At 54.3% G+C, this 10,000-nt stretch overlaps 3 protein-coding genes across 3 annotated transcripts in view; 1 reads left to right on the forward strand and 2 right to left on the reverse strand.

Annotated features, from left to right (window-relative positions):
• Positions 1-391, reverse strand: part of PTSG_08457 (myosin X) — a gene marked incomplete at its 5' end in the record, with an annotated part of 8,330 nt that extends 7,939 nt beyond the window's left edge. Inside the window, 2 exons of the mRNA XM_004990651.1 lie at positions 22-87; positions 305-391. Coding sequence (XP_004990708.1) covers positions 22-87; positions 305-391 — 153 coding nt within the window. The remainder of the gene's footprint in view (positions 1-21; positions 88-304) is intronic.
• A 146-nt stretch (positions 392-537) lies between these two features.
• PTSG_08458 (NEK/NEK8 protein kinase) lies at positions 538-8,058 on the forward strand. Its single transcript, XM_004990652.1, has 20 exons — positions 538-592; positions 784-997; positions 1,369-1,540; positions 1,683-1,749; positions 1,868-1,914; positions 2,188-2,286; positions 2,490-2,631; positions 3,046-3,181; positions 3,422-3,757; positions 3,943-4,026; positions 4,246-4,378; positions 4,605-4,999; positions 5,236-5,332; positions 5,579-5,730; positions 5,953-6,028; positions 6,310-6,405; positions 6,560-6,756; positions 7,020-7,260; positions 7,492-7,760; positions 7,934-8,058. Exons 2-20 carry the CDS (start codon positions 860-862, stop codon positions 7,964-7,966), a joined length of 2,910 nt encoding a protein of 969 aa, XP_004990709.1. The 5' UTR covers positions 538-592; positions 784-859; the 3' UTR covers positions 7,967-8,058.
• A 604-nt stretch (positions 8,059-8,662) lies between these two features.
• Positions 8,663-10,000, reverse strand: part of PTSG_08459 (uncharacterized protein) — a 3,026-nt gene continuing 1,688 nt past the window's right edge. Inside the window, exons 7-11 of the mRNA XM_004990653.1 lie at positions 9,939-10,000; positions 9,679-9,741; positions 9,446-9,497; positions 9,187-9,271; positions 8,663-8,969 (exon numbers count right to left, since the gene is read on the reverse strand). The exon at positions 9,939-10,000 is cut by the window's right edge and continues 59 nt beyond it. Of these exons, the coding sequence (XP_004990710.1) occupies positions 8,861-8,969; positions 9,187-9,271; positions 9,446-9,497; positions 9,679-9,741; positions 9,939-10,000 (371 nt within the window). The 3' untranslated portion in view covers positions 8,663-8,860. The remainder of the gene's footprint in view (positions 8,970-9,186; positions 9,272-9,445; positions 9,498-9,678; positions 9,742-9,938) is intronic.

Consider the following 10,000-nt stretch of genomic DNA (forward strand, 5'->3'; position numbering starts at 1 on the left):
ACACAACACACACATACGCACCGCTTGTGTGTAGAGGCCCAGCTCCCGGTAAGGGTTACACGCCACGAGGATGTCACCAATGTATGTCTGTTGATCCAAGCATGGATGTCATCATCCACACAGCAGGCATGAGCTGTGCAGCACAGTGACCCACGCAAACGCCTCACCACAGCCATCAACAGCGTCACAGGCATTCGTGCAGCCGGACAACCAGCCGTCTGGTGCGAAGCCCTCACACACTTGAAGCACCCACATGACGCACTCGCATCAACATCAACATCCACATCTCAACACCCATGCTTACATAGATGACATCCTTGGAGAATCGCGACGACAGCTGCTTGACGAGCGCTGATTCAGACAGCTCCCGCAGCTGGGCAAGGTCATCCATGCCTGCTCGCCTTGCTTGGCTTGCTGCTCGCGTCGCCACTCAGCCTCTCGCCAGCATCCACACAAGCCTACAAGGTGATCAGCACATACACAGAAGCAAGCTGGCACCACCACACCCTTGTTGCTTGTTGACTTCTTCTCGTATCCGTTCGTGCGTGTGCGTGAATTTCAGCGGAATTTAAGTGACGACGAAGGACAGAAGGTGACACCAACGATGACTGCCTTGTTGCCAACCTTGCTTGCCAACCTTGCTTGCACTGTTGCGATGTGCTGTGACATGACATGAAGTGACACAGTGCGCAAACAAGCTCGCTCGCTTGTTGGCGAAGCTTGACGCTTGATGGTTGTAGGGAGGATTCATCTCCTAATGCTGCTGTGTGCATGTGTGCATAGACAGATCGACTTGACGCAGGATTGCTGACTCGCTTGCTTGGCTTTGCTGGATGGGATCAACAAGCTACCATCAGTGATGGGGGAGCATGTTCGGGTGCGTGTGCTGGGGCGTGGCGCGTTTGGGCTTGCCGCCCTGTATCGTCGTGCAGACGGCAGCCTGGTCGTGGTCAAGGAATGCGACATCGGCGGCGTCAAGCGCGATGCCCGCGAGAAGGTGTGTGTGTGTGGTGTGTGTGTGTGTTTGTGTGTGTGTGTGTGTGTGTGTGTGTGTGTGTGTGTGTGCGTGTGTGTGTGTGTGTGTGTCTGTGTGTGTGTGTGTGCGTGTGTGTGTGTGTGTCTGTCTGTGTGTGTGTGTGTGTGTGTGCGCGCGTGTGTATCAAAGAGACACACCTGTGCGTTTCGTTGTCACTCCCATTTTCATGAGACGTGAGATTAGGTCGGGTGCAGATCTTCCATAACACATCATATCACATGCGTGTTCATGCAGTTCTATGACACAGCTCGCATCCCTCGCTCATCGCTCGCTCATCCCTCGCTCATCGCTCACTCATCTCACACTCATTGTGCTCCATTCACTTTTTTCAGGCGGTTGCGGAGAGCGAGACACTGGCTCTGCTTAAGCATCCGAACATCGTCACGTACTTTGACGCCTTTGAGGACCGCTCCAAGTTCTTCATCGAGATGGAGTATGCAGACGCAGGCAACCTACGCCAGCTGATTGAGGACAGAAATGGCACCCTCATTCCACAACAGGATGGTGTGTGATCATGTGGGGGGGGGGAGGGCTTGCATGTGCGTTTGCGCGTGTGCTTTCATGCATGCTTCCAACCTGAGATGCTGCTTCTCGCTGTCCTTGCGTCGCTTGGACTGATATGGGTGATGATCCTGGGTGCGTGTAGTGTTGTTCCTTGCATGGCAGCTCTTTCAAGGCCTCGCTCACGTCCACTCCTGTGGCGTTCTACACAGGTAAGGCGTGTGTGCATGTGTGCAAGTGTGCGTGCTGTGTGTGTGTGCGTGTGTTGTTCGTTGTCTTTGTGTGCTGCTTACGGTGGTTTCTCTCTCCGCGACTGTATTGTGCCTGCAGGGACATCAAGAGCGAAAACATCTTCATGACATCACACGGCATCCTGAGTACGTGTGCACGCACCATTGCAATCGGAAAAGGGAGGCACTGGCAGGCGCACAAAAGGCGGACCAGGAGAGTGTGGGGGCAGAAGAGGAGACAACAACAACAACAACAACAACAACAACAACAACAACAACAACAACAACAACAACAACAACAACAACAACAACAACAACAACAACAACAACAACAACAACACACACACACACACACACACACACACACACACACACACACACACACACACTGCCCACTTGCATGTCACTTCTGGCGACCAGAGCTGGGCGACTTCGGGATTTCCAAGGTGTTGTCTGACAGCGTGCACGCAGAGACGATGGTGGGCACGCCATACTACATGCCCCCAGAGATGTTCAAAGGTGTGGACAGGAACTCATGCTTGTTGTTGTTGCTGTTGTTGTTTTGGCGAGGATGATGGCGCACACGCGCGCGTGTGTGGTGCTCTGTGCTGTTGCACGCGTCTTGAAATTTTCCTCATCAGCAATGCCGTTGACACACACCTTCACACACACCTTCACACACGTTCGCACACACACACACATACACACAATTCCTGACACAGGGCAGCAGTATGACGGCAAGTGCGACGTGTTCTCCGCCGGCTGCGTTGTGCATGAGCTGTGCACACTCCACCGCACGTTCCAGGCGACGAACATGGGCGCAATCATGCACCGAGTCATGGCCCAGCAGTACGCCCCCATCTGGTGGGTTAGGTGCTCGCAGATGTAGTTACAAGTGCGCCATGGGTTGGTTGCGTGGGCATGTTGGGAACGCATACCCGTATGAATGGGATGCATAAACACTCATGTCGCACAAATACACACACCCACACACGCACACACGCACACACGCACACACAGACACAGACACACACAGACACAGACACAGACACAGACACACACAGAGACACAGACACACACAGAGACACAGACACACACAGAGACACAGACACACACACAGACACACACACACAGACATACACACACAGACATACACACACACACAGACACACACACACACATACACGTCTCTTCTCGCCAGCTTGCTTGTGCCCCACGTTTACGACTACCAAACTCACCATCACCTCCTCCACCGCCACTGCCCAATCACACCACCAGCGACCGCACGTACTCGCGCGAGCTGCAGTCTGCGATCACGTCGATGCTGGAGGTTGACGCGTCGGTTCGACCATCGGCACAGGAGGTGCTGGACTCGCCAATCATGCAGCACCACAGCAGCACGTTCGATGCAAAGGTGGGGCTGTTGTGCATGCGTGTAACATTCCTTGGTTTGCTTCGTGGCGGATGTGTGTACATTTGTTCTTAACTGCGTTGCGGGCGAGCATTGTTTCAGCGAACCACACACACACACACACACACACACACACACACACACACACACACACACACACACACACACACCGAAACCTTTCAGCTTCGCCGCATGCTGTCCATTGCCGAGCTGGCGAGTGGTCGGACTGCCGAAACCTTTCAGCTTCGCCGCATGCTGTCCATTGCCGAGCTGGCGAGTGGTCGGACTGCCTCATCGTCGTCATCGTCGTCGTCACGCCTGCCCTCATCGTCTGGTGTGTTCGTCGCCAAGACCACATCGCTGTACGTGTGGGGCGGCGGGAAGGCACACTCGCTCATGGGCACATTCTCCTCCACGAACGCCGCCCACATGCTGGCGATTGGCAGTGGCCACTGCGCCGTGTGCACGGTGGATATGCGTGTGTACACGTGGTCGATTGGAGGCGCAATGTCCGAAGTGGACGGATTTTCCAGCGGACAGCTCGGTCATGGGAACGTCGCGTCACAGCGCCAGCCAAAGGTGTCGCATTGTTCTCGTGCACAGGTTCATGATGCGTGTGCGCGAGCGTGTGCGTGTGTCTGTTTGCATATGTTTGCACGCATGTTTTCGCGTGTGCTTGGTCAGAGAAGACATCTGATCGCATTACTGCTCACCACTCCATGCTTCTCTTCGTGTCATTCTCACCCGTCCCACCACCTGGCCAGCTTGTTGAGGCATTGAGCCGACTGCCCTGTACTCAGGTCGCCTGTGGTGAAGACTTCACCTTCTGCCTCCTCAGCAACGGCAACGTGAGCTACATTGCATGTACCTTCATTGGGCAAAGGAGACATTGATGTGTTGGGCACGTGTTGATCGTTTGTTGAGCGTGTGTTTTGTTCACTTCTGTGTTGTGTTCCTGCCCTTCTGCACACGTGCTTATGCTTCCACGCTGCCACACATGCGCGTACGCATGCATGCATCCACATCCACAACTACACGTACACACACACACACAACGCACCATGCAGCTCGTTGCGTTTGGCTCCAACTTCAACGGCTGTCTCGGCATTGGCGAAGACGTCGATGTTGAGGAAGATATCGCCAAGTTTCTCCTGCCGGACGCCGTTGCGGACAGCGACTTGCGCCAATCAGCACAGACGAGTAAGCGCATGCCTGCGATGTGTGTTTGTGGTGTGATGTGAATGTGGCGTGTGTGATGTGTGATGTGTGATGTGTGTGTGTGTGTGCGTTGTGTGTGCGTTGTGTGTATGTACGAGTACATTTTGGCTTTGTGGATGCATTTCTGTGTTTGTTGTTGGTGATTGCGTTTACTGTGGCAGGTGTCACTTACAGGAAGCTTGCGAACACACTTGTGTTTGTGTGTCAGGTGCGAGGAGTAGCAGGGCGCAGGTGTTGTCATCGCTCCGTGACAGCGGGAATGCGACGGCAGAGAAGGGCGCAGACGTAAGCTATCATCACGAAACTGGCAGCACCACAAGTGGCATCGAGAATACAGAGAAGAGTCACGATGAGGTCGCGAGCACTGCGCACGGAAACCGACAGCAGGCCGTAGCGTTGCGCAGTGGCAGCAATGATGGTGATGACGACGACGACAACGCTCGGGATAGTTTGGGTGCTAGCAGCGATGATGATAAGGGCAATGCTGATGATGGTGGTGGTGGTGGTGGTAATCAGCCGGTGACGAGCAACAACATCAAGTCGCCATTTGATGACAGCGGAAATGCAATCTCGCCAATCCTCGTCCCTTTCTTCAAATCTATGGTGGGTGGGCTTTGTACCTGCTTACATGTGTGTTGCGCGTGCGTTCCATGTGCGTTGCATATGAGTTGCGTGTGTTGCATATGTGTTGCATGTGCGTTGGTTTGCCCATACTCCTGCCATTGTTTCCACGGTTTGGGTTTCCACTTGCACCGTTCAGTTGTCCTCACGACCAAATCCTCCTGCTACCCCCATGGCCTCTGCACCCCAATGAACTTCGTCACATCACGTGCTGGCAGCGGGTGAAGCAGGTTGCGTGCGGGGAGAGCCATGTTGCCGTCATCACAGAGGGGCGTGACATGTACACGTGGGGCATCGGAGAATACGGGAAGCTCGGTAGGTGTGCACCTTACACTCGCACATGCGTACGCGTGATTGCGCATGTGCGCACACAAGCATTCAGACATATCAACGCAACAACACTACCTGCCAATGACTGAAATCAACACCTTCTACCACCCAATACATATGCGTACATATATATATATATATATGTATATACATACATATATCTCCGGTTTACCACCAACCACCAACCACTAACCACCACCACCACCACCATCACTACTGTCTGATGTGCAGGGCTTGGTGATGAGGATGACGTGTTCACGCCGACGAAGGTGCACCTGCACACGCTGACGGCGCCCGAGTTTGTTGCGTGCGGTGTTGATGCCAGCGCTGTTGTGTCGTCGTCTGGGCAGCTCTTCGTCACAGGCAACAACCAGTACAACAAGGTGTTGCTGTGATGGCGGTGGATGGGTGGGTGAATGTTTTGCATGGTGCACGCGTGTGTACATGTACGTCGGGGTGATGCGACTGCTGGTCGTTGCATCTCTTCATACGCGACTCTCATTTTACTCACACACATGCACGCGCGCACGCGCATGCGCACGCACACACGCACACACACACTCTGTCGCGCATTCATGCCCACATCCTCTGTCCTGCTGCCACAGCTGTGTCTGAACTTCAACGAGAGCGTTCTCTCACAGCGCCGTCGCTCATCTCTCGCAGAAAAGGGCGTCGGGAAAGGTGCGGTGTTGTGTGGTGTTGTGTATCTTGGCCGTGTTGTGTGATCGTGTGTGCTCACGGGCTTGATGTCTTCTGCATCTTCGTATTCTCGAGATGCAGTCGCGAATTTAGGGTTGAGCATTGAACGCACACACACACACATACGCACACACACACATACACACACGCACGCACACACACACACACACACACACACACACACACACACAACACACATACACATACACACACACACACACGCACGCACGCACATTGTTGGCGTACGTGTGCCGTTTCCCCAGGTCACATTCGGTCGTGCTACAACTTTACGATGGTGCGCTGGGACGTTCTGCGCTCCGGCGTCGCTCGCGTCTCACTCGGAACAAATCACATGGCAGGTGTGTGTGAGTGTATGTATTTGCGTGCGTGTGAGTGGCTGATTGAGTGGTTATGAACCTCACACAACGCATCACACCCACCACATCTTGTCCTTGCCCACATGTTCCCTTTTCTAAACTCCACCCACCCGTCTTCCTTGCCCCAATCTCCCAGCGTTGACGGTGCGTGGCCGCGTGATCACATGCGGTTGCAACTCAAGTGGGCAGCTGGGCACCGGTGACACGCGTCCACGGACCTCCCCCGTCGTCGTGGGCAAGGACTTGCTTGGCGTGAAGGTGGAGTCCGTTGCGTGTGGTGATTCGTTTTGCATTGCCGCAACCCGCGACGGCGCGCTGTACGGATGGGGATCGGTAAGTTTGGAGCTGGCGCTGTGCCGTTGTTGCTTGCAGGCAAACCAACCTGACATTGGATGTTGATCGCCATGATCACCATGTTTCCATTCGTCCACCAATCACGGCTTTCTATCTCACCTCCATGTCACATACGACACCTAACTGCAAACGCGCACCACCAACTACTCCCACCACGAACAATTAAAATTATGACACCAACGACGACGACGACGACGACGACGACGACCACCACCACCACTGCGATCATCGTCACGACTCAGGCCGCCAACCACCGTCTGAGTTCACTGGCGGGCGACTCACCGGCTCCCCGCGTCATCCCGGACATCACGGGCGTGGCGCAGGTCGTGTGCGAGGGCCCGATGACGCTGTGCTTGACGGAGGCGGTGCAGAGCTCACGGCGAATGGCCCCGCTGTCATCATCATCATCGCGCGATCCGAACAAGGGCGACCCCTCTTCACTCGTCGGGGCACTGGCACACGGGGACACGTGCAACAACTCAGGTGGAGTTGAACTTGCCTGGTGGTGGTGGTGGTTATTGTTGCGTGTATGACGTATGCTACGAACAACTTTAATTCGTTTGTATCGTACCAAGTTGTTGCTTGCGTCTTTGGTACAGCAATACCATGCATACTAACTGAGCACACGTGTGCGCTGTTGATGCGTGGTGTTGTTTCGTGCGCCTCTCACTCCAATCCATCGCATGTGTGTGTGTGTGTTTCTGCTGCCGCCAGTGTTTGCTGCGTCATTCGACAAAGACAACGAGCCCGACAGCACCAAGCATGATGATGATGGTGACGATGATAATGGCGGCAGCATTGGCAACATTCTTCCCGTGGACACCGCAGACACGTTCGCATCCGAGTCAATGTTGGAGACAAACAGCACCACCACCACCACCAACAGCACGGGGAAGATGGTGCAATTCCGGTGCAATTCCCCAGGGATGATGATGATGATGACGACGACGACAATGATGAAGATGACGATGATGACTTGCCACGTACGGTTCATGTTACTTGCTGTGGATGGTAATGATCACGTGTGAAGCGCCTGCACTTGTGCAGTGGCGGCGGCGGCGGTGGTGGTGCTCTGCATGTGCATGTAGGCAAATGTCTGCTGCCCGCCTCTCACATGTGCGTCACAACACATCATCTTGTCATCATGTGGTTGCAGCGTGGCTCATTGCTGAACTGCAGGGCGAAGTGATTCCCATGCGCAGCAACGACAGCGATGGTAGTGATGATGATGATGAAGGTGATGATGATGTTGGTGATGGTAGTCGTGTTGGTGAAGGCGATGGTGGTGAAGATGACGGTGGTCGAGCGCTGGTTGGCGCATCAGCAGTGGAAGCGACGAGCACAACACCGGCAACACCTCCAGTTACGACGGGGTGCGGCGGTGATGGAGGTGACATTGAGACAATGGGGGTCGATGAGTTGCGAGCACTGGCGCGATTGCAGGCGGCGACGATCAAGGATCTCACGGCCAGGGTTGAGGTCAGTCATCTCGCGATAATGAGGAGGAGGAGGAGGAAAGAGAGAAAGCCAAATGGGTGCCGGGAGTGCATGTTCGATGAGTCACTTGCAACCACCTTTTGACACCACAATTCAACATGCGACAGGCCTCTCTAATATGAGGGTTATGACTCCTGCGTCGGGATTACTCTCGGCAATCGGTAGAATTTAGCGTACTGCCGCTCCCGCAGGTGTGAGGACAGCAAACCGCTGATGATGAGCGCTCATGTGTGCCTGCGTGCGTGCGTGCGTGCGTGCGTGCGATTGTGTGTGTGTGTGTGTGTGTGTGAAAGGGATGGGAGTTGTTTGGCTCAAGCAAGGAGCGCCATCAGGCTTTGTTTCAAAGCGGTGCGTACCCCTTTCTACGATTTGTAAATGCAGTTTTTGCTCCAAGACCGTTTCCTTCGAGCATTTAATGATAATGATGCAGCGAGCCAGCTGAAAACACACAGACACACACACACACACACACAGACACACACACACACACACACACACAGACAGACACACAGACACGCACATACAGACGCACAGACAGACACAGACAGACACAGACACATACACACACACGCACGCACGCACATGTCTATTGTCGACCGCTCATGGCCTGGGGCGGGAGCTTTCGAGCCGCGCGCTTGCCCTGGTTACGGCGGAGAACAACCAGCATTGCAAACGTGGCCGCTGCGAGCGAATACCTGCCAGCAAAGGAAGGAAGGAAGGAAGGAAGGAAACAGGGTGTGTGTGCGTGGATTGTGAGTCGTGCATACATGTATGTGAGCACGTGTATGTGCATGTGTTGTGCTGGCGAACAAGAAAGCAAGTGTTTAAGTGTACAAGTGTACAAGTGTGCGGAGGTGATGACAGCAACCATGAGAGCACAACAGCGGCAGTAGAGATGCAACCATGACGGACCAAGTGATGATGTACTGCATATGTTCGTTGCGGATGTTGATCTGCGTCTGTCCACCAAGCGGCATCCCTCCAGGCGGCGTGCACTCTAAACACACACACACACACACACACACACACACACACGCACACAGTGATGGTGATGAAGATGAGGGGTTGTGGTGCATGGATCGCTCATGGAATGGCGTGCAGTGTAATGCACGGGAGCATAACAGTGCAATCATCACACTCTGCAGCAGCGAATCAAGACAATGCTTCTCACCTTCCACGACATCAATGAGGATTGGCTTTGTGTTTCGCGCTTCCGACATTGTCTGCAGGCAACCGGCAATTGTCAGCGTCGGTGAGAAACAGAGAGGGCGTGTGTGTGTGCGTGATTGTGTGCGTGCGTGATGGTGTGTGTGCGTGTGTGTGTTTGTGTGCGGTGTGCGGTGTGTGTGTGTGTCGGTCGCCTTGTTTGTGTGCGGTTTGCGGTGTGTGTGATGATGATGGCACCTTGATATCGATCCAGCGCCACTCATCCTTCTCCGGCTCATTCTCAGGAACAAACGCCCCTTTCTGTTCAGTGCAAGCACATGTGGGGGAGGGAAGGGGGGGGGGGAGGAGAGGTGTCACAATGTGAGCGGCAACGAACGACAATTGTTTCCGGTTGTGGATGGACGACACTGACACAACAAGACGGACAGAAATAACCGAATGGACAAGGACAACAATAAGCAAGCAAGCACACATGTTCATCGCACACACACACACACCTTTTCTCCGAGGCGAACGATGCCCTCAAGCTTCTGCTTGCCCTGCACTTGTCCTTGCTGGC

The sequence above is a fragment of the Salpingoeca rosetta genome, assembly GCF_000188695.1.
Source record: "Salpingoeca rosetta unplaced genomic scaffold supercont1.23, whole genome shotgun sequence".
NCBI classification, from domain to species: domain Eukaryota; class Choanoflagellata; order Craspedida; family Salpingoecidae; genus Salpingoeca; species Salpingoeca rosetta.

Bases quoted from the DNA above. Each gene is read 5' to 3' on its own strand.
- PTSG_08458 (XM_004990652.1), top strand. From the start codon at position 860: ATGGGGGAGCATGTTCGGGTGCGTGTGCTGGGGCGTGGCGCGTTTGGG. The intron at 1,750-1,867 runs GTAAGGCGTGTG...TTGTGCCTGCAG, and splicing joins TCCTGTGGCGTTCTACACAG to GGACATCAAGAGCGAAAACA. The intron at 5,731-5,952 runs GTGTTGCTGTGA...CTGCTGCCACAG, and splicing joins GCAACAACCAGTACAACAAG to CTGTGTCTGAACTTCAACGA.